The 23827-nt window shown below is 34.6% G+C and overlaps 1 protein-coding gene across 1 annotated transcript in view; it reads right to left on the bottom strand.

The window, feature by feature from the left end:
* Positions 1–23827, bottom strand: part of TUSC3 (tumor suppressor candidate 3) — a 142760-nt gene that overhangs the window by 51529 nt on the left and 67404 nt on the right. The window contains exons 4-6 of the mRNA XM_074866287.1: positions 23586–23726; positions 22887–23027; positions 13079–13168 (exon numbers count right to left, since the gene is read on the bottom strand). Of these exons, the coding sequence (XP_074722388.1) occupies positions 13079–13168; positions 22887–23027; positions 23586–23726 (372 nt within the window). The remainder of the gene's footprint in view (positions 1–13078; positions 13169–22886; positions 23028–23585; positions 23727–23827) is intronic.

Raw genomic sequence — 23827 nt, 5'->3', positions numbered from 1 at the left:
TCCAGTGGACTGAACAAACCAGTAGCAGCTGGGAGTGTACTGCCTGAATTCCTGGAGTCCACCTTCTTGCTTCATGTCATCCAAAACAATCGTAGTCCATGTGCCCTGTGTAACATGAACCAAAGTATAGAAGGTGGGAATGAAGATAGCATGGGCTTCAAAAGAGCACCCCTTTATCTGGACTAAGCACTGGTGCAGGTGAACTCACAGAAGAACGGAAATGAAAAGATAAGCTGAGCTTCAGCAGAGTATTTCACATTTTGGAGGAGGAGAAAAAGGTCAAGAGATAACTCGGACTTATGGAGAAGAATATTACAAAGTTGAAGAACTGAAAAGCATTCAGAAAAAGAGTTCCTCGTAGTAGATTGGAGACTCATTTTCTAGACAGTACCTATTTCAATTCTACTAACAGCACACCTCAATGATCAGTATGTGACACCTGGCAGACGCTATCCTCAGTTACCCACTGGTTCAACAAGAAGCAATAATATTTTAAGTGCATAGAAAAAAGGGCACTGTAAAGACACAGGAATAAAAAGTATAAAATAACTTCAGATAAAATGATCTGAGTTGATTCAGTAAATTAAACTGAAAGATTAATAGTAACACATTTAAAACTTTCAATTTAAGAATTTTATATTTCAAAAGAGTTTAACTAAGATGAAAAACGAATGAGGGAAGTCATCTACGCTAGAAAAATGTGGTGAATTAAATGAGTCAGAGACTAACAGTTTAAGTTTCTTAAGCTATCTTGAATCTGTATCCCACAAATCTTAAAAATAAATAAATAAATTAGTGGCCTTTCAGGGAAGGATTCCAGACCTAACTGAATAATAATCCCAAATGGAACACAATGAACAACCAGAGTTTAGAAAGAATGGAAAGAGACCAACTAGCAAATACATTTCCCTCTTAAAAGATCAAGATGCTTAGCAATAAAATGAAAGTTGTCAGGACGTTAAGCTGAGGTGTCCCTGCAAATTAAATGAAAACAGGTAGTTCATATTTCAGCCATTAAAACAGAGAAGTTAATACATAGTAAAGGGTGGTAATGACCCCATTTCTGAATTCTGTTTTCAGCAATGTTTATGATGAAAAAAAGGGATACAAGGGTCCACAGCCGAAAGAATGCATCTATACCACAGAAAAAGTTGAAGGAAAACTCAAAAAGCAGAATTCCAAAACTAGTACATCAGTCTTAAAGACTAGTAGCTGTGGGAGACATCGGCCTGTCAGCTTTGCACAGCCTTTGAGAAGCAGCTAGGCTTTGATGAGAAACAGGCCTTGGAAGAAAGATAAGAAATTGCTAAGTTGTGCCAAGGTGGCAGGGAAAAACAATGGACAGCTGCAACACTGAACTGTGGAAAAGTACTGAACTGTGAGAGGTTACTGCCGCGTGAACAGCACGTGAACAAGAAGGTGATTGGTCTGCACAGCGTGTGTTAGAGTGGTCTTATGCTGATAGGAGAAAAGGTTGATAGCTGTCTAATTGCTGATTTGTTAACTATGAAATAAGAGCTTTGGTGAGAGCATAAATATATACTATTAGAAAAATAAATGGCTTTACTTGATATAACTCTCAGAGAGTTGTGCAAGTCCGATATCCTCCCGCAACAAGTAGCAATTTTATTTTTTTATGTATATATTTGAGCCAAGTCTATCTGAGTATGTTAGTGCAAATCTATAGCACGGCATATGTAGAAACTAAACATGTTCTGTAAGGAAGTTAGATTTCAGTAACATGAAATGCTTCTGAGTGGATTTTGAAATAAAGAACAATTAAATATATGAAGGAACATGAAAAATGAGAGGAAATACAGCCCACTTATTTCAAAGAGATAGATTCCAGATTCATCAGGCACAATCTCTTTCTTAAGGTAATTAATCCTCTTGACAAAGAAAATGTGCTACTATTTATCTGGACTTTGGCAATTCATTCTGTTACATGTAAAGCTGGAGAAAAATAGGTTTGGAACAAACGCTATAAGCAGGTTGAATAACTGGCTCAATGGGAGACAGAACAGGCTGTTTAAAAACACATAAAGGAATCCTAGATCTTGGGACTAATTTATTAAGTTTCAAGTCAATGACTTGAGTGCAGGAATAGGTACTAATGAATTCAGCTGATGCCAGAGGAAAAAACCTCTACATTACATGGCATGAAATGAAGGTTATACGCTTCGTAAGTCAGGAGGATTTCCACAAATTATGTTCTTGTTATCTGAAAAGAACTCAGCTAGAAAAAAAGTATCCACTATATAAGTACAGGCTGAATATGATTCATTAATGTGATCTGCCTATTAAAAAATTAATTCAAAATCAAGGTACAAAATACTGCAATCCGTGCAACAATTCAAAGAAGTTCCATCTGACTACAAAAAGGTGGTACAACAGCACCGTAAAACAAATCTAGGAGCAAAATCTTAAAGATTTTGATAAAATGCACTTGCCCATAACTGGACAATGTACAAGGGCTCTCCCACTACTGTGTGCTCATGCACTATGAGTTAAGCATTAAAGTTATTTGCTGGATCAGAGCTATATGAAACTGCGTAGATAAGCAAATCAAAAAAAAAAAAAAAAAATCAACGAAAGGGCAAAGGAGAAGTTAAAAACCTCAAACCAGTATTACGCATTTGGACTGAACTTATTAACTTGGTAGTACGCTTATGTTGTTAACCCAACCTTACAGTATTCTTTAACTCTCAAAGGGAATAAGTTCCACTGAACAGAGGCTTACTTTAAAGACAAATATATCGGCAGAAGTGTGTACTGGTCACCTATACCAGTAAAATCCAGGATTCTGCTGGAAGATGTTTCTGTTTTTCTTTCCAGTTGTCCTTTTCTTTTTTCAAATTGCTGTTGTGTGTTTACCATTTCAGTTGTGCTGTTTATTTTCAGGATTTATTCTACCCCATTCTGTATCTGCTATCCTTTTTGGAAGGTATGTTCTTCAATTTATATAGAAAATACTCCTCTGAGTAACAGTGGTTTGAATGTCTCTCTAATCAGTTTCTTCTAGAATTTTTTCCTCAGCTTTAAAGAGGCTTGTTTGGAGGGATTTGAACTGTTTGTTCTTCAGTAAATGAAGCCTTCCAATATTTTAGTAGGGTTAGAGAAACAGGAAATCAAACAAACAGGAGAAAAAAGCCAGAAGAAATATAAATTAAAGTCTGTGTACTGTTTTTATTTTTCCAGTTACTCAAGGTTTGCAAAATATTTGTAGGCCTGAATTTAATATAGTGTTTTTAAGGGATGAGAGGGATACAGTGGAAAGACCACAGTAGCAAATAGACTATGGTCCCTCTGTGAGCACTACCTGAAGTGGCATATACATTCACATCATGTTCTTCTGGTTCTGCATTTTCCAGAGATAATTAATAATAATGCAAGTGATCAATTATTGGGATATTAAATGACTAACAGCATGAATTTAATTCAATTTGGTTCTTAAATCAATTCTTAAAATCCATTCTTAAACTGTGCAGCTGATCCAATGCTTGCATTATTTCCACTTACTGTAGCATGCTTCCAGTTAAATGCACATTCAGAAGGTGAAGTAGCTAACATTGACAAAACTCTCCAATTCTTTAGCACCACAAAAAAGGGCTGAGTACTACTATGCCCAAATATTTCTGCACATTTCCAGAGCTCAATTTTAAAGTTTTGTTTTCACGCACAAAGCATTTTAATGGCAGTATACTTACTTGGGTTCTAAAGACAATCTATGCCTTTTTTTCCCAATTTCCAGCATTAATAATATCTTAAATGACATCACTGGACAAGATCAGGTGGTGTTTATTCATTCGTTATACCATCATTGAAGTGTTCTCTGTCTATAGGCAAATAAAACAACAATAATTCAAAAAACAATTTTCAGTTTAGTTCTATGACTCTGGTATTTAGCCACAGAGAAGACTATGGAACAATTCCTTCTTTTATCTGACAGGGATTACTCAGTCTGTTTAATATGAACTACAGAATTATGGATGTGCAAAAGGCACATGAACATTTTTTTTGTTTGGAATGTTTTTTAGAACAGTGATTATAGAAAAAAAACCCAAACCAAATTCTTCTTTCATTCCATTGACCCATATTAGAAGTGCGAAGGGCTGATAAATGCAGACAACTTCCCTTTTTGAAATGATAATGTTATTTTCTCTTCATGTAGAGTGTTCTGCTATGCTAAGTGACCTCAGGACCTGTGAACATGAAGGAGGTTATTTCATGTTTTTGTTTATTGCTCAAAACCTAGATTTGCAAGACCTTCAGTAAAGAACTCTTTTTAATTTGCACTGTACCTAAAATTAGAGCACTCCAGCCTTTAACAGCTTTCATATAAATATTAATGATACACGTTTAAGGGGAACAGTGAAAAATGCCTCCTCTTCAGTACAAACATGTACAAAAGAACTACAGTCTATTTCTAATAAATGTGAAAGTTTAATTCTGTAAGTACTGAATACTAAGAAAATGTGATGTACATGAAATCTGCTCCTCAAATCCACTTCTGTGCATCATACTAGCTTGATGAAAGATGCTTTTAAAACATTGAAAGAGCTGATAAATCTCAGTTATGTTATACAGAAGTAAACTCTCCTAAGAAGGGCTCTAGACCACCTTTTCTAATCAATACATGTGGGAGTTCTGCAACAGCTTTTTAAGTGGCAGACAGGAGTGTCCTTGTCTAAAGGGTAGTGCAAAGTGAAAATAATTCCTTGTTCTAAAGCTTGTGTAAAGCCCATTTCTTTTGTGAACTTGTTTCTCAACAATGTGGACATAAAGAGTTTGACTCCTGAACAGCAATCATGATAGAAGTTAAATTATCTCCTCCTCATCCTCCAAGGAAGATGGATGGAGCAGTTGGAAAATAGTAATTCCCTTTCAAACATTTTTGGTGACTTTTTTGATTAATATAGCTTACCACTTACATAGCCACAGCAAGACAATTGACTTAGGAATGTCCCTTTCTATATTTAAGCACTGATAATCTAACAGCTGTGTAAGATATCCTTGTGACCAAAACCTAATTGAACTAACATAAAAATAGTTAAATAAACTGGACTTTTCACCAGAATCCTAAATTATAGGACTACAGTTCACATATTAGAGTATATTCTAGAGAAACCCAATAGTTTAGCTTGAATTTGTCCTTTGGACATAACAGAACAGCAGAAAGCTTTAATTTTAATAACACATGTCGTATGGCATTTCTGATGACATAAGCATTGTAGATTCAGTGAGTATATGCTTATAAAAACTTAGAAATAGCTTTTATATGTTCAAGATATATTTCAGTGAGCATTGAGAAGATTAAAGTATATACATAATTCCAATTCTTTTATAATTACAATCATTGTAATAAACAGAAGTGCAATAACAATCAATGAACATTAAATAAACTGTATAAATTTATTTGAGAAACACTAAACATCAGGAAACAAGGTCTTTCATTTATTTAAAGATTCTCTTTGTTTATTCTAAAGCTAGACCACATTTATTTCTCCTATTGAAGCATTACTGTGTCGAAAGAAAAATGAATACATACATGTTCCTTGGATATGATTTTTAAAGGTGTTTTGAATAGGTCTACTGTTATAAAAATCAGTAAAATCAGTAAAAATTTTACCACTGACTTGGAAAAAAATCCCAACAAAAAACCCATCAAAAAAACAAAACCAAACAAAAAAACCTGTTTAACCCAGTAGTCAACCCTTGTCTTTACAAGAGCACCTACACTCACATTATGCTCATATGCATAACCTTCCCAAGTACCACTGTACTCTATATTAATTTTAGTATAGGAGTACATTTTGCCTGTCTGAGCACATTATCTGAAGCCAAAACTGGTTCCTCATCTACCTGGTTTCAGACTCTTGAATTCTTAAGCAAGTATGCTGCTAGGCAGTGAAGGGAAAAAAAACCACCCAAGAATAGGACACTTCTAAGTCTCAAAATGAAAGGTAAGGAACAGTAGTGGTAGCATCGTTAACCTTGTGAATGTTCATAATGCTTCAAAAGAATATGTAAGGAAAATAATGAAAATAGGCATGTGTGCCTATCTGTCACTATATAATCTACACAATCTGGGTGTCAACATATAGAAATTAAAAAAAGAAATTATGATTCAAAGAACAGAAAAACAAAAACCATAGATACCCTGCCATTTAATGTCCAGGAACTCTCTGAGAAATATTTGATATCTAAAAAGTGAAATGTATAGTACTACCCTGCTGCTTTTTAGAGGTTCAGAAGAACAATCTGATGTACAATAAAACTCTTTAGTTTACCTTTTAATTTAGTCCTTAAGTCTTCTTCTATTGTTTCTTCCTTCAGGAAGAGCCAGTAAACATGAAAGGTCAGCCAAAGAAAGGAATTAATGTTGGCACCAGAGCTAGACAAAAACCATTGTCAGAATAATTTTTGTTTCCGTGAAAACATACAAAAAGCATTTTATACTGATCAAAATATCAAGCAGCAAATAACTGTTGCCTTGCAGATTAAAAAAAAAAAAAGTATCAAAAGTTCTTTACGTTCAATAAAAAATAACCACCTTAAAAAAGAATAGCCACTGAACCAGAGATTATGGGTGAATTAGCCCATGAAGGACTGTCTGAAGTATGTTGCTTCATTTACATTAACACACTCAAATGCATGTTCCTTCTCTTGACATTGTTCACAGACATAAATCTAATCTGTTACATTGAAATGACAGCATTAGAGTTTACTAACAAAACTATATGGAGAGGCAAGAGCTCTCCAGTGGAAAAATGCACCAGGTCTATAACTATAGAAGGCTCTGCAGGATAGACAATATTGTGATACTTGCTTAGTAATTTGCAAGACAATTGCCAAATGCTGAAATTGTACTTCAGCAAAAGGAGCATGTGCCCCCTTGTGCTATAGATTATCTTTCTGCAGGGAAGAGGAAAGATTCACAAAATAATCCATCTGAAGTAGTGAAAGACTGTGCTGTGCAATAGGGAAAATATGGTAGAGTTCTTTGCTTTCTTCTCCCTTCCCCACTATCTCAAAACTGTTGAAAACTTGTAAGATTTTAGAAGAAAACAGACATGCTTAAGTTGTTTAATAGCTACAGGAAGAATGTCTGCACATCTCTATTCAAAGAACAGAATCTATACAAAGAAAAATCTCTATGACTACTCCAGGCTTAATGTTTTCTTGTTTCCAGTGTGGATATTGTAGTGATATCATAACAGTGCTAGTGCTACTTAAGCAAAGGTATGCTGTCAGGAATTCTGAAAAGCTGTACTACTGCACTAAGTCTAATTTTATTAAAGTCAGTGTTAAATTCTGATTAAGAACTCAGCTAAATGAGCTTTTACCAAAGAGAAGGATAAAATTTACCTTGACTGTTCCTGAGGGAAATAAAACAAAGATAAAAATAAATTAAAAGGTAAAAATTAAAATAATGATGTCGATGGCCAAACACTGGAACAGGTTGGGGAATTTCTAACCATGAAGACATTAAAAATTTGGTTAGACTAAGTCCTAAGCAACTTAACCAGCTTTGAGCTAGCAGCTGGACTAGATGATCTTCAGAGGTACCTTCCAATCAAAATTATTTTACTGGAGAAAGCTCTTGCCTTCTAACATTTACACAACGAGTAAAGTCCAGGAAGACAGAAAAACTAGGTTCCTACCCAGCACTCAAGCTGGGTTTAAGAAAACGGCTCTTGTTCTAGTAGTAACAAAACAACACGAACAGATTTTTTCCCTTGTATCATTCTGTTTTTCTGTCTTAAAAGAAGTATATTTTTCTGTATTACATTATGATTTTATCATCACATACTCCATACCGTCACATATTTGAGGTCTCCCTGACTTCTGACAAAAAGAACTGTTCTGTACAAAACAGTTTTTCTTTCAAATGAAATCAAATTGCATCTATGAACCCATCTACACTTAGCAAAAAGTGGAGGAGGGAGGAAGAGTGTTTGTTAGTTGAAAGTGGTATCAGTCAATTAAAATTGGATTTCTGTTGTTACAAGCAGTAATTAAAATCTAGTGCTTTTATTTGTTTTATTGGATTTTATCATGACAGACTACTTGCTGCCTGACTACTTGTCTAAAATCCAGTTTTATTTTATGGGAACGTGTTCCAACTTTACTCAGCCAAACCTACAGTACATGCAAAACCATGGTACTATCTGAGCTTTTACAGCATGTATGCTTCAAGAATTGACCATTTTGAGAAATTTAGAGGTTCTAATGGCTCATCTGAGCAACCCTTCTGTCATGACCTTTTTCCTACCTCCTTTTCTTCCCACAAGAAAAAAGGGGACAAAATATTGTGTAAGGTTTCCGTTTTCTAATATCAAACTTGTTATATGGAAAGTTATTGAAAGGCCAGCTACAATCACCCTTGCAATCTCAAAAATTAGGAAAGATGTCTTACACAGATTAATAGTTTTCCCAACACTAGTTAGATATGATGTTGCCCATTTGTTAACATGCTGATCTGTTAACAGAATTAAGATTGTTTTATACTAGTTCTACATCTTACACTGACAATTGTTAATTTTTTTGAGTAAATCAAGGAAAAGGTTTAAATTAAAAGCTTGAGAAACCCTTTATTAGTTGCAGCTTCTGAGTAGACTCACTGCTTTGATAACCACAGGACAGCCATTTCATTAAATACACTCATAAGATAAACAACGTACTTCTCATTTCTATCAAGCATATGAACATAAATAATTGGTTATTCCAATAAAATATTAAGAAGTATTTCCAATAGCACTACAGTTGTGATTACTGTTGACAGATGCACCAAAATATTTCTGTGGTAAAAGCGATGCCAATTTGGATATCTTATGTTAGATACTGATATAATAACCTGAACTTTTTTTTTAAGACAAATATGTAATAATATATCACACAGTAGTGACTTTTGTATATATTGAAATGGCTAACAAGCAACATGGCCACTTTCAGAAAAGTCAGGTATTACAAATACAGTCTTGGTGAACTGTACTTCAAATATGTTTACAGATAGATTGAAGGAAAAAGGACAATGCATTTACTGTGACTTACTGAGTTTGAAAGGGAGAGTCATTCTTTAAAACTGTTCCAAGAAACAGTTCCCTTTATTTTAATTAAGACTCATATGAAAAAGTCATGTCAGAAAACACAGAAGAATATACTTTAATAAATGACATTTTGTCCTGCTTAGCAATAGCGGATTAATGTGAATTAAGAATTTCGATACTCTAAGCATAAATTTTTCACACGGAGTACCTTAATTTTGCATTGGAAGAAACAATAATGATACTAGCAGTCAAATGTATTTTTCATTTAACTTCAGAAACATACAGATTACCGCACACCCATTACCAGCAAGATCATTTGAAAAGTGATAAAGACTGCTCCTGAATCAGTGGTTATAAAACTCTGAAAGGTAAGTAGGAAAAAAAAAGGCTGAATAAAATCCACAATTGAACAAATACTTATATTTGATCTGATACTGCAAGGTGTCTGTCTAAAAGCTCTACTAAACAGATATAAATTGCTTCCTAACGACATAATTTGTGATATGTTTAAGCAATTTTAACAAGCTTTTAAAATATAAGAAATCCAATTAATATGGTGGCAAATAATACCATTATCCATTTCAGAAAGCATCAGTTTATGTAGGAAAACCATTTAATATCTGACAATAAAAATATCATATTTTCCTCTTCACACAAAAGCTTTTCCAACTTGTAATCATTTCTTCTCAGAGAAGGAAAGAAAATTATGAGCTTTAGAAACCATTTTAATTCAGTATTTTAGATCAAGCTTGTCCTTTGACCTGTTCTTATTTACAGCAAACTTTCAACCATTTTAAAGATGCAGTCTTGAGCATACCGCACAGTAAAAACTGTAGATTTTTTACCCAAATCAAGAAAATGGCTGCTAATCCCTGGATATACAGAAATACTTTCTTAGCCATTGCTGCTATTTGATTAAAAGCTGATGAAAATCTAATGAGAATTCTTTGCTATTAGGCCAGTTAAACAGCAACAGAACTACCTCTGCAGGAGGCTCAAAAATATGTAATCACTTTCTCCAGCTCTCTACTTGTCTCACCACCAGCTCTATACAGATCAAGCTCTGAATAAAAGTCAGAAGTCTCCCAGGTCTGTTTTTATATAGAGACACCAATGGAATGTTCAGTTTTTACTCTCAATCCCAGTAAAATAGGTACAGATTTTAGTGTCACACAGTCAGTAATGAGCTAATCCTAACAAAATCATTAGGCAAAAAATGGAGAACTCCACAAACTTAACAGACATAAAGAATGTGTCAAGATAGAAGACTAGCACCAGTTTCGTTAACCTAAACCAGAACTGAAATATAAAACTATGGTACTGCATCATTCAGCTTTCTACATAAAAATTGATATTGCTTTCATGTTGACCCAAAAACTGAAATAAACCGATGCCAACGGGGAATAAAGGAATTAACTGCAACAACCTCCACAAGAGAGCACATCAACTTCACAGAATAGACCCACACAGAATTATGGTTTAAAAGCTTCACTCAAAGAATACAATCATAGAATTAAGATAGTTTAGGTAATCAAGTGAAGAATCACAAATGTAGTGCACAAGCCAAAAATTTTAAGAACTGGTAATGTTACTCGTACAAGATACTGGCACTAGTAAGTACTGTTTAAGCAACGCAAACAAATCTCTTTTCATCTTTTAAAAAAATAGGAATTTAAGGAAAAGAAATGAAGTGTCATCTAAAATTATGACAAGAACAAAGCAAATAACAGGAGATATCCAAGGTAAGGATCAGTTTATGAAGACAGAATATTGTCACTATCAAAGTCTGGTGGCATATCAGGCTCTACAGCTAGCACAGAACTAAACAACTAACTCCTGTGAAGTAAGAAAAGCTGAGAATTAGTAAATTTGAACCTAACAAAAAAACAGTTAAGCTTGGTGGCCTGCTCTATGCCTCCTCTTAAAAACAGAATTTTGTAACTGTTTCAGAGTATTACATACAAGAAATCCTTCTACAAAACTGGCATGCAAATTTGGAGTTGGTACTAAATCCTAGACATTGGAAAGAAAGTGATGAGTTAAATTTCATCCAGATGTAAAGACAGCAGTTGCTGACTTAATGAAGAACATCGTTACAGTGAATTATTGTGGTTGAATAAATCTCGCAGAAGTGTTAGATAGCACTTTTATGACTTCAAATTCACAGGAACATAGATAAGTGCTAGAAAAATTAAACAGGAAAATGTTCAATAGTGTTATTTGAAAAAAATCCACAGTGTAAAATAGGTAAGGTTTACAGAGTACTTATTAAGCTTCTAACACTGGTAAAAATCAGAGCTTTAAGTTACAACTCTACCGGTCAGTGATACCTTAAATAAATCAGGAACTTGGTGATCCTGCATCTAGGGTTTTTTTTTTTTTTAATTCTTAGAATCTGACTGGTTTTACTTACTGACACATAGCTCCAAGGAGGTGAAAGTATGACACATATGAACAGTGACAGGTGAATCAGAGGCACAAAATAACTTACCTGAAGTCATATAATGGAGCAAAACCAAAAATGAAGGTATGTAGGGTGACTAATACAGTAGCTTAGTATCTAGAACTTAAAACCATCTTTACCATTATTTTCATTATTTAGTTATGTATGCTAACACTCCCAAACTAGTAGCTTTTCAGACACTGAGGATGAGTTCCCACTGAAAACTGAGACAAGACGGCACAAATTCAGGAACAACTGAAGGGATATTTTAAAGTAGGGTATACTTCAGAAACAGGTCTTTAAGAAGGGCCAATGTCTACAAAACTGGATACCGTAAAAACTAGTTTGTCACAAACAGTGCTTTTTCTATGCAGTATTTCTCCTTTCTTTCACTCCATAGGAAACAATCATAAATTTAATACTGCAAGGCAGTAAGGAAAAACTCTGAATTTTTAAAACAGTGTTTTACAGAGATTATTTATTACGTTATCAATTCTTCTTCTCCATAACAAAGTTGACAGAGCTAGTCATATCATTTTATGATATCAGTATGCTGCTACATTTCTGATAAAAAGCAGATCAGCAATCAAATTCAAACCATCATTTTTTTGCTACTCCAACCAAGATACAACACAAAGGGAGCTTCGAATATTTTTTTTTCTTTAAGACATAAACCAGTCTCCTTTAACTAGTGATGGTCAAAGCTGACAATAGGTCAACAGGCCACTAGTTATGAAAAAGCTTCCTAATCACTAAGTTCACTGCAAGTTTCACAGATTCCATCCCAACAACTTGTTTGAAAAGTGGTAAATAACAAAGAGTGGTAGAAACTAGCCAAGGTCGTCTTTGCCTTCCCAGTAGGCAAAGAGAGTTTCTCCTTCTGAACTCTGATGAACATTTGCTAATTTGTGAGAAGGAAGGAGCAAAGTAAGAGAATTCCTTCAAAGACAGCAGTAGCAGGATATAACAGTACTTTTGGCAGTAGTCAACTAGTTGTAACTTCTTACTAAAGCTGATAAAGAATTTAAATTGAAGGAGTCAAGAGATATAGGAAAAAGCATTCCATAAAGTTCAGTACAGAAGTTATGGGCATGATGGAAAAAGGTACAAAGCACATGAAAATATTTGCCATCTCCTTTTCTAACCAAAAAGCTCAAGAAAGAAGAAAATATGGGGTTAGAAACCTCAAAAGTTTGTGTAAATGGGGCCTGAAAACAAGAAAAAAACAAACTTGCTTTTCACTTTTTGAGGGAGCATGTTTCTACAAAAAGACACAATATCCATTTACCTCTGGGTAGTGAAAACTGTGTGGTATGGACCTTTTTATAACACATTCACTACAGCTGAGAGCCCGATAGAGAGAATTTTGAAAAACACAGCCACTTATTCCATGCTCAAATGGAAGTTGGTGGCACTTTCTAAACATCTGAAATTACAAAACACACTCTGCTTGCAAGTGGAGATTTAAGATTGATAGACTGTCAGTGCTATGAAACTGCAATTATTTGCAATTGTAGACTCACTGTAGGAAATGTCTGTCTATATAGTATTTCCCCTCAAAATAAAATTAAAACAATCAACTCACCACTTGTCCATTCTGAGGATTTTTATGTGCATATGGGGGTCCACGGATGTGATTCCACATCTGACCAGATGTCATAGCAAATACAACACACTAGAAAAAAACAGACGAACAATATACCCATTTATTTAGCCAGAGAAATTTAATAGAAATCCATTCTGCTGGTGATGCCTGTTTTAGATACATAATTGTTTACCTAACCAGATACAGTATCCACCTCTATTTGATTTTTAGGATAGGGTTTTTAGATGTGTTGCTCTCATAAAATTCTTAATGGCTTCTGTTAGAAAATGAGTTAGCTCAAGACAGATATTTTCAAAATCTCACTTGGAATAATCCTGTCTTTATGTGCACTTGGAATTGCCACATTTAAACATCTATATGACAAAAAGCACTCACAGAAGTAGAAGGCGTTCATTGCAAATATTCTGCAAACTAGCATTCAAAATTTCATGAAAGGAGGTACAAATCATTTCTGCATCTAAACTAATACAAATGTTAGCTTACCTGTTTGCTTTCAGGTGTATGAAATGATATATAAAACCATAAGAAAAAAAAAAATCCAATTACAAAAAAAAGTCTCTCCCATTTTATGAAATTCTCATTGTGTGTCATAAATGACTATGATTCATTTTAGTTATGACAAATACCAATGGTTGAGTTGGTAGAAAAGTGAAATTCCCTATGGAAAGAAGTGGGAAGCTACGTTAGGTATGTATGACAACTGTAAAAATGGTTGTCAAAAAGTCATACTGCAGAATCTACATGACAAACATCGCAGTCATAGCAAGAGTCATTATGACTACCTTAAAGAGGACAATATAGTATCTTTTGATTACCAAATGAGAAAAACAGAAATGGGAAATATGGATCATCTAAATATGTCTTCTGACTTATCAGTACAGATAATCCTTACAAAAATTCCACGATAATTTAAGTACAGTTTTACATATATACTCATTTTCACTGTACAGCAATGTTTCCAACAGCACAGTATAGTGATTTAAGCAGATGGATCACAAATGTAAAAATTCATACCATGATGGTTAACTAAATCAGGGTTTACTAAAACCCTTTAAAGGGTTTTCTTTAAAGAATGTTTACTAACATATTAGTGAAATAAAAGTAAGCTAGTGTAGCTCTGTATAGCCATAAATGCAGTATTGCCACCTCTAGGGATACAATTTGAACAAACTTTGCAAGGCCGTAGGACTGAATCTTGTCAGGCTTTATCCAAATCTGTGTTAGCTTTTTTGTGTTTTTTTGTTTTTTAACTTGTTTAGCTGAAACAGCAAATTTTTCTAAGACCAGGTGGCTATATCTAGTTTACATAACTTTTGCTTATCTTTGTATGGAACAATAATTTCTTTTTTCTAGTCTATTTAGGATGAAGTAATTATGACCAATAATTATGCTTTGGAATCCAAAATTTCCAAAACACCTCATTCACTCACCACTACTGTGAGTTGGTGTTTCCCAGGATAGAACTGTCAAATTCATTCCTACGAATGAGTAGCTACATACTGATGTGTTGTAAGCATGGGACGACAGCAGAGACAACAAAATGCAGTGTACCAGTATGGAATGAGACGAAAGGGGGCACAGGATTACACTGGATTCCCCAAACACAATAAATATTGTGCCAGTGGTGAATTAAAGAAACACAGACATGGGAGCTGGTCAAAAACAGTTTTAGGGGTAAAAAAGAGAACGAAGGACAAGCAGACCATCCCCATTTACCCAGTAAATTTGGATGTGAAATGTAGCTGCAGATCGGTGAAGGAAGCACAAAGTGTGAAAGTAGCCCCAAGTGAACCCTAGAGCAAGGAGGAAGAAAGCAGCAGCATCACACTCCTCCCAGCAAAGAACCTGAAACACTGACAACCCACCATAGCATCCCCACGTCCCAAACCAAAGCTAATGAATGATCTCAAGATCCAGACAGAAACAGTGGCTGAGTAACCAAGACATCAGAGAACGGGAAAGATACTAGCAAATGTATGCATAACAATTTTAATTGTGGTGTTAAGATTTTTTGCCCTTGTAATAGAAAGAAAAAGAAAATATTGAAAAAAAAATTTCATACCCTGTTTTATAATAATTCTTTGTTGTCATGTTACGATTTCAATTACACTAAGAAGAGATTCTTGGCTTTAAATCTAAGGTGTCTTTCATTTTGCCCTTAACAGGATTTGGAATGTAACAGTACAGTATAATATGGCAGATGAAAGCATACTGGTAGTGATTATCAGCAAATGGGTCATGTTTTAATTAATAATATGCAAAGAAATGTGTATGATTCTATTACTGGAAAAGGGTAACATAGTTATTTCTATACCTTGCAGATTGTTTTAGCAGAAAAATTTATGCTGCAATTTTGGTGATGAATCTCACAGGTGATAGCTTATGTGAAAGTACAAAAGTATAGAAACTAAAAATATGGCAAACAAAAGTGAGGCGAAAGAGGTATTCTGAAAGGCCAAAAGCTGAAAAGTAAAACATCAAAAGAGAACAGATGCATAGATGCAAACTGTGGTTCTCTGAAAGTGAGTTTTCTATGAAAAGACATTTTATTCATTCTTAAATGACTGTAATTTACATTCTCTAGGGCCAAATCCGCTTCCATATGGATAGATTAAAAAAACCCACCCCCATTTATATACAGCCATACTTTATAATGGATAAATCTCTCAAATTACTGAAGATCTTTAATGCTTGCCAGTACAAATGCACTGTCTCACAACATGGTAACGTCTAACAAAAAAATATCTAGGAGATGCAATAGTGTGGAGAAACAAATTCCAAATATTAATATTACTGAAAAGGAAAGAGTTACAATATCGTTGTCTATCCTGAAGGCATCTTTCATCCTCTTCCAGTTCAGACTGTTAGTGACCAAGAAAACTAATTTAGTGGATCTGCCACAATTTCCTTCCATCATGCAACTCTTTACAGTGTATTTCAAAATTACTTTTTCAGAAGCCAGAAAACATTCTCCAGCTTCTCCCTTGTCCTCTTCTACTCTTCATCTATTTTAAGTTTCAGAAGGAGACCACATTTCCATCATATCCCCTAAGCAAGAATTTGGTATGCTACAGATTCAACATTCAAGCTCATTTTGTTGTGTTTTATATTCTTCTACTACAATCATCCAGATTAAAAAAAAAAAACAAAAAAAACCATTGGAAACTACAGACTTCTACTGTTTGTAAAATACACTTGAAATACACACCATTATTTGTAGAACAGATGTATGCATCTATGATACCTGATACATCACACTGATACACAATGCTTACCATTCCAAACCCCATAGTTTCCATAGGATCCCATGCTTTGGGATCCAAAATTTCCAAAACACCTAATTTACTCACCATTACTGTGAGTTGGTGTTTCCCAGGATAAAACTTTGTCAAATTCATTCCTACGAATGAACAACTTGTAACATGAGATTAATGACTTCATATTTAGCTTATGGGTTTATATTGTATTTATTTCAATGGAACAATTAATATGCAGAGAAATGGCCCCTTTCTGCAGTTTTCTTGGGTCTTGTCAAAGTACAAGGGATGAAAACTGAAGAACAGGAGAAGAATCAGGCTGTGGCACTTTTCTCTGAGCACTTAGAATGATTTTCAACTCCACTTATCCAGAGTAGACTCTGCACTTCAGCAGTTCTTCAGAGAAGAGTACCATGGACATCCCCTTCATCCACCCGCTCCCTTCCTTCTCCTTGTCACACCAAGAATAACACTTTAACTGCTGCATGCCACCTGAATTATCAGGGTAGTTCAGGGGTTAGCTATTTTAAGAGCTTCCAGATTTAGGTAGCTTATTCTGCATCCAAATGATAAAAGCAAACAGTAGATCTACATTACTGGCTGGTGCAGTGTACAGAGTGAAGGAACAATGACTTGCTACAACACATTATGGTTCCAGGACCAAATGTCCACAGGATGTCTTTAGTGTCAATGAAGTTCAACTCTATTACCTGTCCTAGATGAGTACTCTGTACATGTAGGCAGGACTGCTCAAGGAGCCTGTTAACAAATTGCATGTGGTGCTTTCTCGATGGCTTCACAGTGCACGACTTCAGCCTTAGTTTCGCTAAGAGGGAAACTGCTTTGAGCTCACCCGTGGTGCAGCTGTGTGTGTACCACAAGGCTTCTAAGAACAGACGCTAGGTAAATTAAGCACCAAGAGTCCCACCAGCATGCTGAATTGCTAGCAAGACACGACTTTACACGTACTTGGGCAGAATTTCTCAGCTGTTCTTGGTCTTGCAAGCTTTGTCAAATGACTTGGGTTTAATACACTATTTTCTCAAAGGTGTAAGTTTTGTTTAATGCTATCTGCCAGTTTATTAAAATTACTAAAGACTTAAAAAGCCATTTGTATGCATTTTGACGTGAAGCTTCCTACTAGCAGATACTATACAAAGCAGATCATTAGATTTCTCTACGCAACTTTAGACCCCAGAACATGGCAAATACTTTGTAACATAAGAAAATAATGAAATTCTAGATTCATTTATGAATATAGCTAAATTCAAGCATGGTTTCAAAAAAAGGTGAGACACAGCCAGTTCTATACTTAATTTCTATACTATTCTGTATATGTAAGTTTTAGTCATTTCACAATTATTGTTTTAAAGAAATATAATCCTTTCTATCTAGTTTAACTTTGTTTTTGTACTCAATGAAGGCTACAGAGCTGCAAGATCTGTACTCAATTTCTAAATAACAATCCCTCACTTATTAGAACGTCCAATAAGAGCTATACAATTCGAGGACAGGGAGTACAACAGAGAAGGAAAGAGAATGGGTTTCTGTATCTTTAAAAGGTGCTGTGCATCTCTAAAACCTCTAACTAAGGGAAGAAAAGGAAATTAATAATTATTGCTGTTCTTTTGAGATGCCTACCTACTCACATAGAGGAGCCTGACATTTTCTAGCTGTATCTTTGAGTAGAACACATTGTTACCCTTATTCCCAGAAAGGGTTACGAAGTCACTAGTAGCCATGATACCCTTCAAGCTCTTTTGGAGCAATAACTGATCATGAATGTACTGTATGGTATAGGTACTGTGGAGTGTATCAGCACAGAACACATTTCTCACAACCATTAAGTGTTACAACAACAGTAAACACGTGCTTTGTCTCCTCATTCAAGTGGCTTGACATATTTTGCCCAATAGAGTCAACTCCTAGGCAGCTGACTTCTAATTTGAGCACAGACTTTGCCTTCCCAGATTCCACAAGTATACAGGCAAATCTGAAATATACACATAAAATAAAACTGAAAATTACATGCAGAAAACCAGTGGCAGTCTGGTAAAGCAAATACTTTAAAAAGCCCCCTAGCAGCCCACATCCTAGCCAACAAATAAACTCTCAGCACCAGTTCTGTTGTCTAAAATGTGGCAATACCTTATCTAAAATGTTAGGAATTTGTCCAGTTTATACCATCTGATGTTTTATTCTCCCTGCTTAAGAAATGAAGAGTCTTGACAAGAATCTGAATTGCTTCTTATTATCAGTATAAAAGGACAGGACTCTGCAAATATCTAAAGACTGAAGTCCTTCCTCATCTTTGTGCTAGCATGTCAGAGGGAAAAATATCCATAGATGAATAGTAGGATTTGAATTAAAGTCTAAAATAATCTAGGGGATAAATTCTGGATGTGATCTCAAAAGACATCTTTTGGGATATTATGTACTGTGACTCAGTCATCCTGGTTTGCCATTTTAAAAGTCTTCTGGGTAATGTTGCAAGTAAAAATGCCTAAGGCATACAAGATACTACCAGAGTATGCAGTGCTTCAATGAGGGGATGAAACTGCTAATAGCATTGCTGTTGCGCAATCTAATGTTGAGGCATTGGAATCAATGTATGAGATGAAAGCCCTGGTCTTGCTTCTGAAAGTCTATCAAAACCATTAGATGGATCACTAAAAACTGCATTCCTAAATATCCTCCTAAAACAGTGCTGGAAATATTACCTATGAGACAACTTTTTGGTATCAATGGAGATATAAAAAAAAAAAAAAAAAAAAAAAATCAGTCAGTATTTCTGGGACCCTCTGTTCTCCTGCTAATAAAAACAGCAGAGGCAGTTTATGCCAGTAATTTTTTTCTAATTTTTAGGAACAGATCATTCAATTAGGCAGAGAGGCACTGTCCATTTTTCATTTAAAGTATCCAACATTTGAGAGCATAAAAGCTCTTCAAAACAAAGAAGCTCTGAAAAAGAAGGAAAAGAAAACAAGAGACTTGTCTGTTTGCAATGATACAGTTTTCAGTTACTGAATTCCAGGATACCTATGAAAAAGTTTCAGTTGAAACTAAAAATGTTATTTTCCATATGGTTAATGAATTCTGGCTACCCAGCAGTACAACACTGCCTTAAAAACAATCAAAAAGCAAAACTACAGCTTTTAGAAAAAAAGCTCCTTTGCTTTCTCAGTTCTGCAATATCCATAAAAAGAACTGCCAATTAGGAACAAAATTGCCAATAGTCCTGTCAAAAACATGGGCTTCCTGTAGTTTTTATGCATCCTGTCAGGCTTTCACTGTTTAATTTGTTTTTTAAAGTTCAAAAAGGAAAATATATTAATGAAGAATATAATTCTTTAAAATTAAGTATTTATTAGTTATTTATGCCATTCATAAAAGCATTTTATTAGGCATGACTCTCTCCCCTTAACTAGATACCATCTTCTTCATTCTCCCTTTTAAAGATCTTTTACGAAAAAAAAGCTCTAAGCTTTTTTGGTAGAAAAAAGCACCATGTAAGAGAATCATAACTACACAATAGCTTAGAATGAATATATTAATGCTGTCCATTTTCTTCTATGGATCTTGACATATTCTAGTCTTTTTACAGAACTGAGGTCATCTGTGCAAAAGCCTGCAATGCAGACTCCCTGCCCATTCCACCAAAAAACTTACAACATTAACTTGCACATCCATGTAGACCTGAGTAAAACCAAAAGAACTTCTGGTAACTGCATGATCTTTGCTGTAACATCATTTTGCAGGATGGGGCTTTGACAACATTGTGAAGGCAAAAGAATAGTAATGAGTGAAAGAGGGAAGCATTGGCTCAATACCATGATTAATTGCTACATACATTCAGATATAAGACCTTTTCCTAAAACATCCTCTAAGTGCTATTCATTTTTACAGTAAACAGAATTTTACAGGAAATAGTATTAGCAACAATGATGAATGGCATTAATGCCATTTTAATTAATTTTAACTCTATTATTGCTTGTCAATACAATCAGCAGGATGACAATTACTGAATGGCATTAATACAATTTCTTTAAATGTTTGATCACATTTGGACATCGACCCTGTCCACAGGGGTTCTGTTGAATGTGATTATAAGTTTTCTACACCGAAATTTACAGTTATGTTCAGATCTAAAATGTCCAGTTGCTGCTAAGGAAAACAGCAAATATTTTAAGAAAGAATTGATGTGTTAAATTAAGAAAATTAACTAGAAAGTTAATTATGTCTTCGACTATTTATGAACGCAGATTGTAATAGAATGATTCTTGATTTGAAGAACTAATTTTTAACTGATTTTTAACCTCTGCAAGACAAAAACCACAATTCTCCAAAACATTCAAACATTAAACTTCTGATCTGAAACCCTGAGGTATGAAATTGGAATAAAATTGCCATCTCCTGAGATATAGTGCATGGTTAAACAAAGAAAATACCACTGATTACATATCTGTTTGGTTTTTGACACAAACACCTATTTTGGTATGCTAATTATTGTTTTATTCAGGTGATCTCTAAAGATTAGGAGTCCAAAAAAAGTTAGACTGATACACATCGAATTTGAGCTTTTTGGTGATAGTGTATCTCATTGAAAAATATTGGTAATCTAGAAAAATATATGTAACTAAATAGCTCAGACTTGGTTTGGAATAGAAGTGTCAAAACTCTGTGCTAGGGCTCAGGATACTCCAAATGACATCTTGGAACAAAGAAGACATTCTGCCCCTGGCTCTCTAAACCTAAAGGAGACATCATTCCACTTGAAATCTAGTTCTGTAGGTGGCTTATTTAAAATCTTGTTCTTTTTTCCTTCCTCAATGTACAGGGTGGATTAACAAACTGCTCAAATAAAGAATGTATGCCACGTAGACTAGTAGGAAATGCTATGATAACACCATGAGAGAAAACAGCATTATCAGTAGCCATTATTCAAGAGTAATGCCAAATACTAAGGAACTCTGAACAAAGAGCTTGCTTTAAGATCTTGCTAATCATTTAGACACAAAAATTGAATTAGAGCCCAACAGGTACTAGGTATCTTCATCTTTGAACTGATGTAATAAAGGCTGCCAGTGGGCCCATTAGCTGAAAGTGTCTCAAAAGAAGGTATCTTCTCATATTATTGAATGAAAGCAGAACAGCAAACTATCAACATGAGGTGGCTTTGAAAAGGCAGAAACAATTATAGGATATGTCAGTAACCTACTTCTAGCAGAGCTAAAATACACAGAATCATAGAATAGCACAGGTTGGAAGGGACCTCAAAAGACCATCTGGTCCAAGCTTTCATGGGAAAGGGAGCCTACATGAGAAATAAAATATGAATACTGCTGCACAAGTAAACTCATATTCATTTGTCCTAGCCATGTGCTTTCAAGAAAGGTTAATTCATATTGATGCAAGTTGAGAAAAAGTCTTTAAAATGATGAAGTGAATAAATAACCATTTACATGGAAAAAGAACAGCTTGCCCTATGTCATACAAAATATATGAACAAATTATTAAAAATTACTGTTCTCAAATTAATATATAGCTCATACAGAAGGAAGGAGCTCTATTAAGCTGTAAAATGCTGGATTGGACTTGATAACCATAGACACTACTCTACTGTTGATAACTATGCTCTTGACTCCACGTCCCTGAAAACTAAGCCTTAGATGCTGCTACTCAGATTTTTCCTCTTCTGTCAGTCATAATGATGACAGAGTAACAACTATTTATTGCTACACCTTAACCATCATCTACCATCTTTGCATGCTACTTCCTATCTGAAACTGAGACAGCTATGCCGCACAGTCCACATTTTTCATCAGTCTACTCAGTTATTTGAAAACTATGATATAAATAAATATACTGCGATATACTATTAAGCATGTTAAACCTTAATTCCTTATTTATGGCCTTGAGGGTTTAGTGGACTAATATTTCAAGCAGACTATTGGCTAGTTTTACAATTTCCTCAGAGTTAACCCTATAAGATCATCCTATTCTCATTTAGGCTAACAGTGGAACTTTGAGGTCAGTACTCCTGAAACTAATTTTGGAAAGAATTGCTACCTTTTTCTTTCTTTCTTAATTCTTTTAGAATTTCCTTACAAATATATAAAAGCCTTTGTTACTTTTCTTAAACTTTCATTATTCTAAAGCAATACAGTCTGACATTAACATCCACACTGAACCAAATCACAACATTACTGCTTTTACAAAAAAGGACACATTGAATGATGGCAGTGAACATTAGTAACACTTTTTATTAGAAATATTTTCTTATTAAAGCTCAAACAAAAAACGGCAGGTAACTACCAGAGTATTTGCTAATTTTCATTGAATCACTCATAGTAACTGATACTGCTTATGAGAATTAGCCCCAAAATCTAGATTATGAATCTTTGTCTGATAGTACCATTCTGAACAATGTATTAACACAATCATTCTTAATTTACTGTGCAAGCAATGAAGACACATATGATAGGATAAGAAACTAATAAAAAGCATATTAGTAAGGAAAATCTGCATACCAGAGCTGCCATGGCCCAGCCAGTTTTGTTGTAAATGAACTCCAAGTTATTTCTTCGCAGATATAACAAGCCACCAACAAGAGATACCAGAAGAGCCAGTGCAATTGTACCAGAATAGTTAGGAGGCCTGAACACTCTAATCTGGAAAAGATAAATGCAAATACAGATCGCAAATAAAGGCATACATACAGATCGTATTTCATACAAACAAACAGGGAGCATCTGAAATCTGGTTTCAGAGTCAGAAAGACTAATCCCTAAAGGTATACTTAAGACAAAATAGTACTTCCCTTATATAAGCACATAATATGAAAAAAGTTTTAAGCATCATTTTGAACTGTTCAACACATTACTTCTCCAACAGATTTCAGGTTGTGTCTGAATTAGGAGTGGCTACATTTGGATCTGGTTTATATATAGTTTTGCAAATCACGTTTTACTTATTAACAACTAATTATCACAATATTATTGCTTGTTTTCCATCCAGAATAAGACTACATAAAATTTAACAAAGCGAGTGGAATATAATCAGCAAACTGGAGAAGTTACCACAAGTACGGTGACTATTTTTTTTTAATGTGTTCTAGAATCTACATTTGAGGAAAAAACGTATTAAGGAGAGATGGAATTTGTCATCAGCCTGTCTCAGACTACAAAGATACATTTGGCTTCAACTTTTAAAATTGTCAAATAACTTACATGAACATCTGTTCTGTCAGCTATCCATTTAGCTAGCTGCTCAGCTGCAAATCCGATTCTCTGCAGGTCAAATGTGTCAGCTCTCTTGGGTTTACCTTTTGGAGGAAAATGCATGAAAGTCGGAGCAGAATTCATATTCAGCTATAAACCCAAGAAAAATAGCAGAAAAAAAAAATTAGTAACTCTATCCTCAAAAATGTTTACCTTTTATGTATGAGACAACACAAGTCTAATTCGCATGA

This window comes from Strix uralensis, chromosome 4 (genome assembly GCF_047716275.1).
Source record: "Strix uralensis isolate ZFMK-TIS-50842 chromosome 4, bStrUra1, whole genome shotgun sequence".
In the NCBI taxonomy this organism is placed as follows: Eukaryota; Metazoa; Chordata; class Aves; order Strigiformes; family Strigidae; genus Strix; species Strix uralensis.
This window is presented reverse-complemented; position numbering and strand designations above follow the sequence as displayed.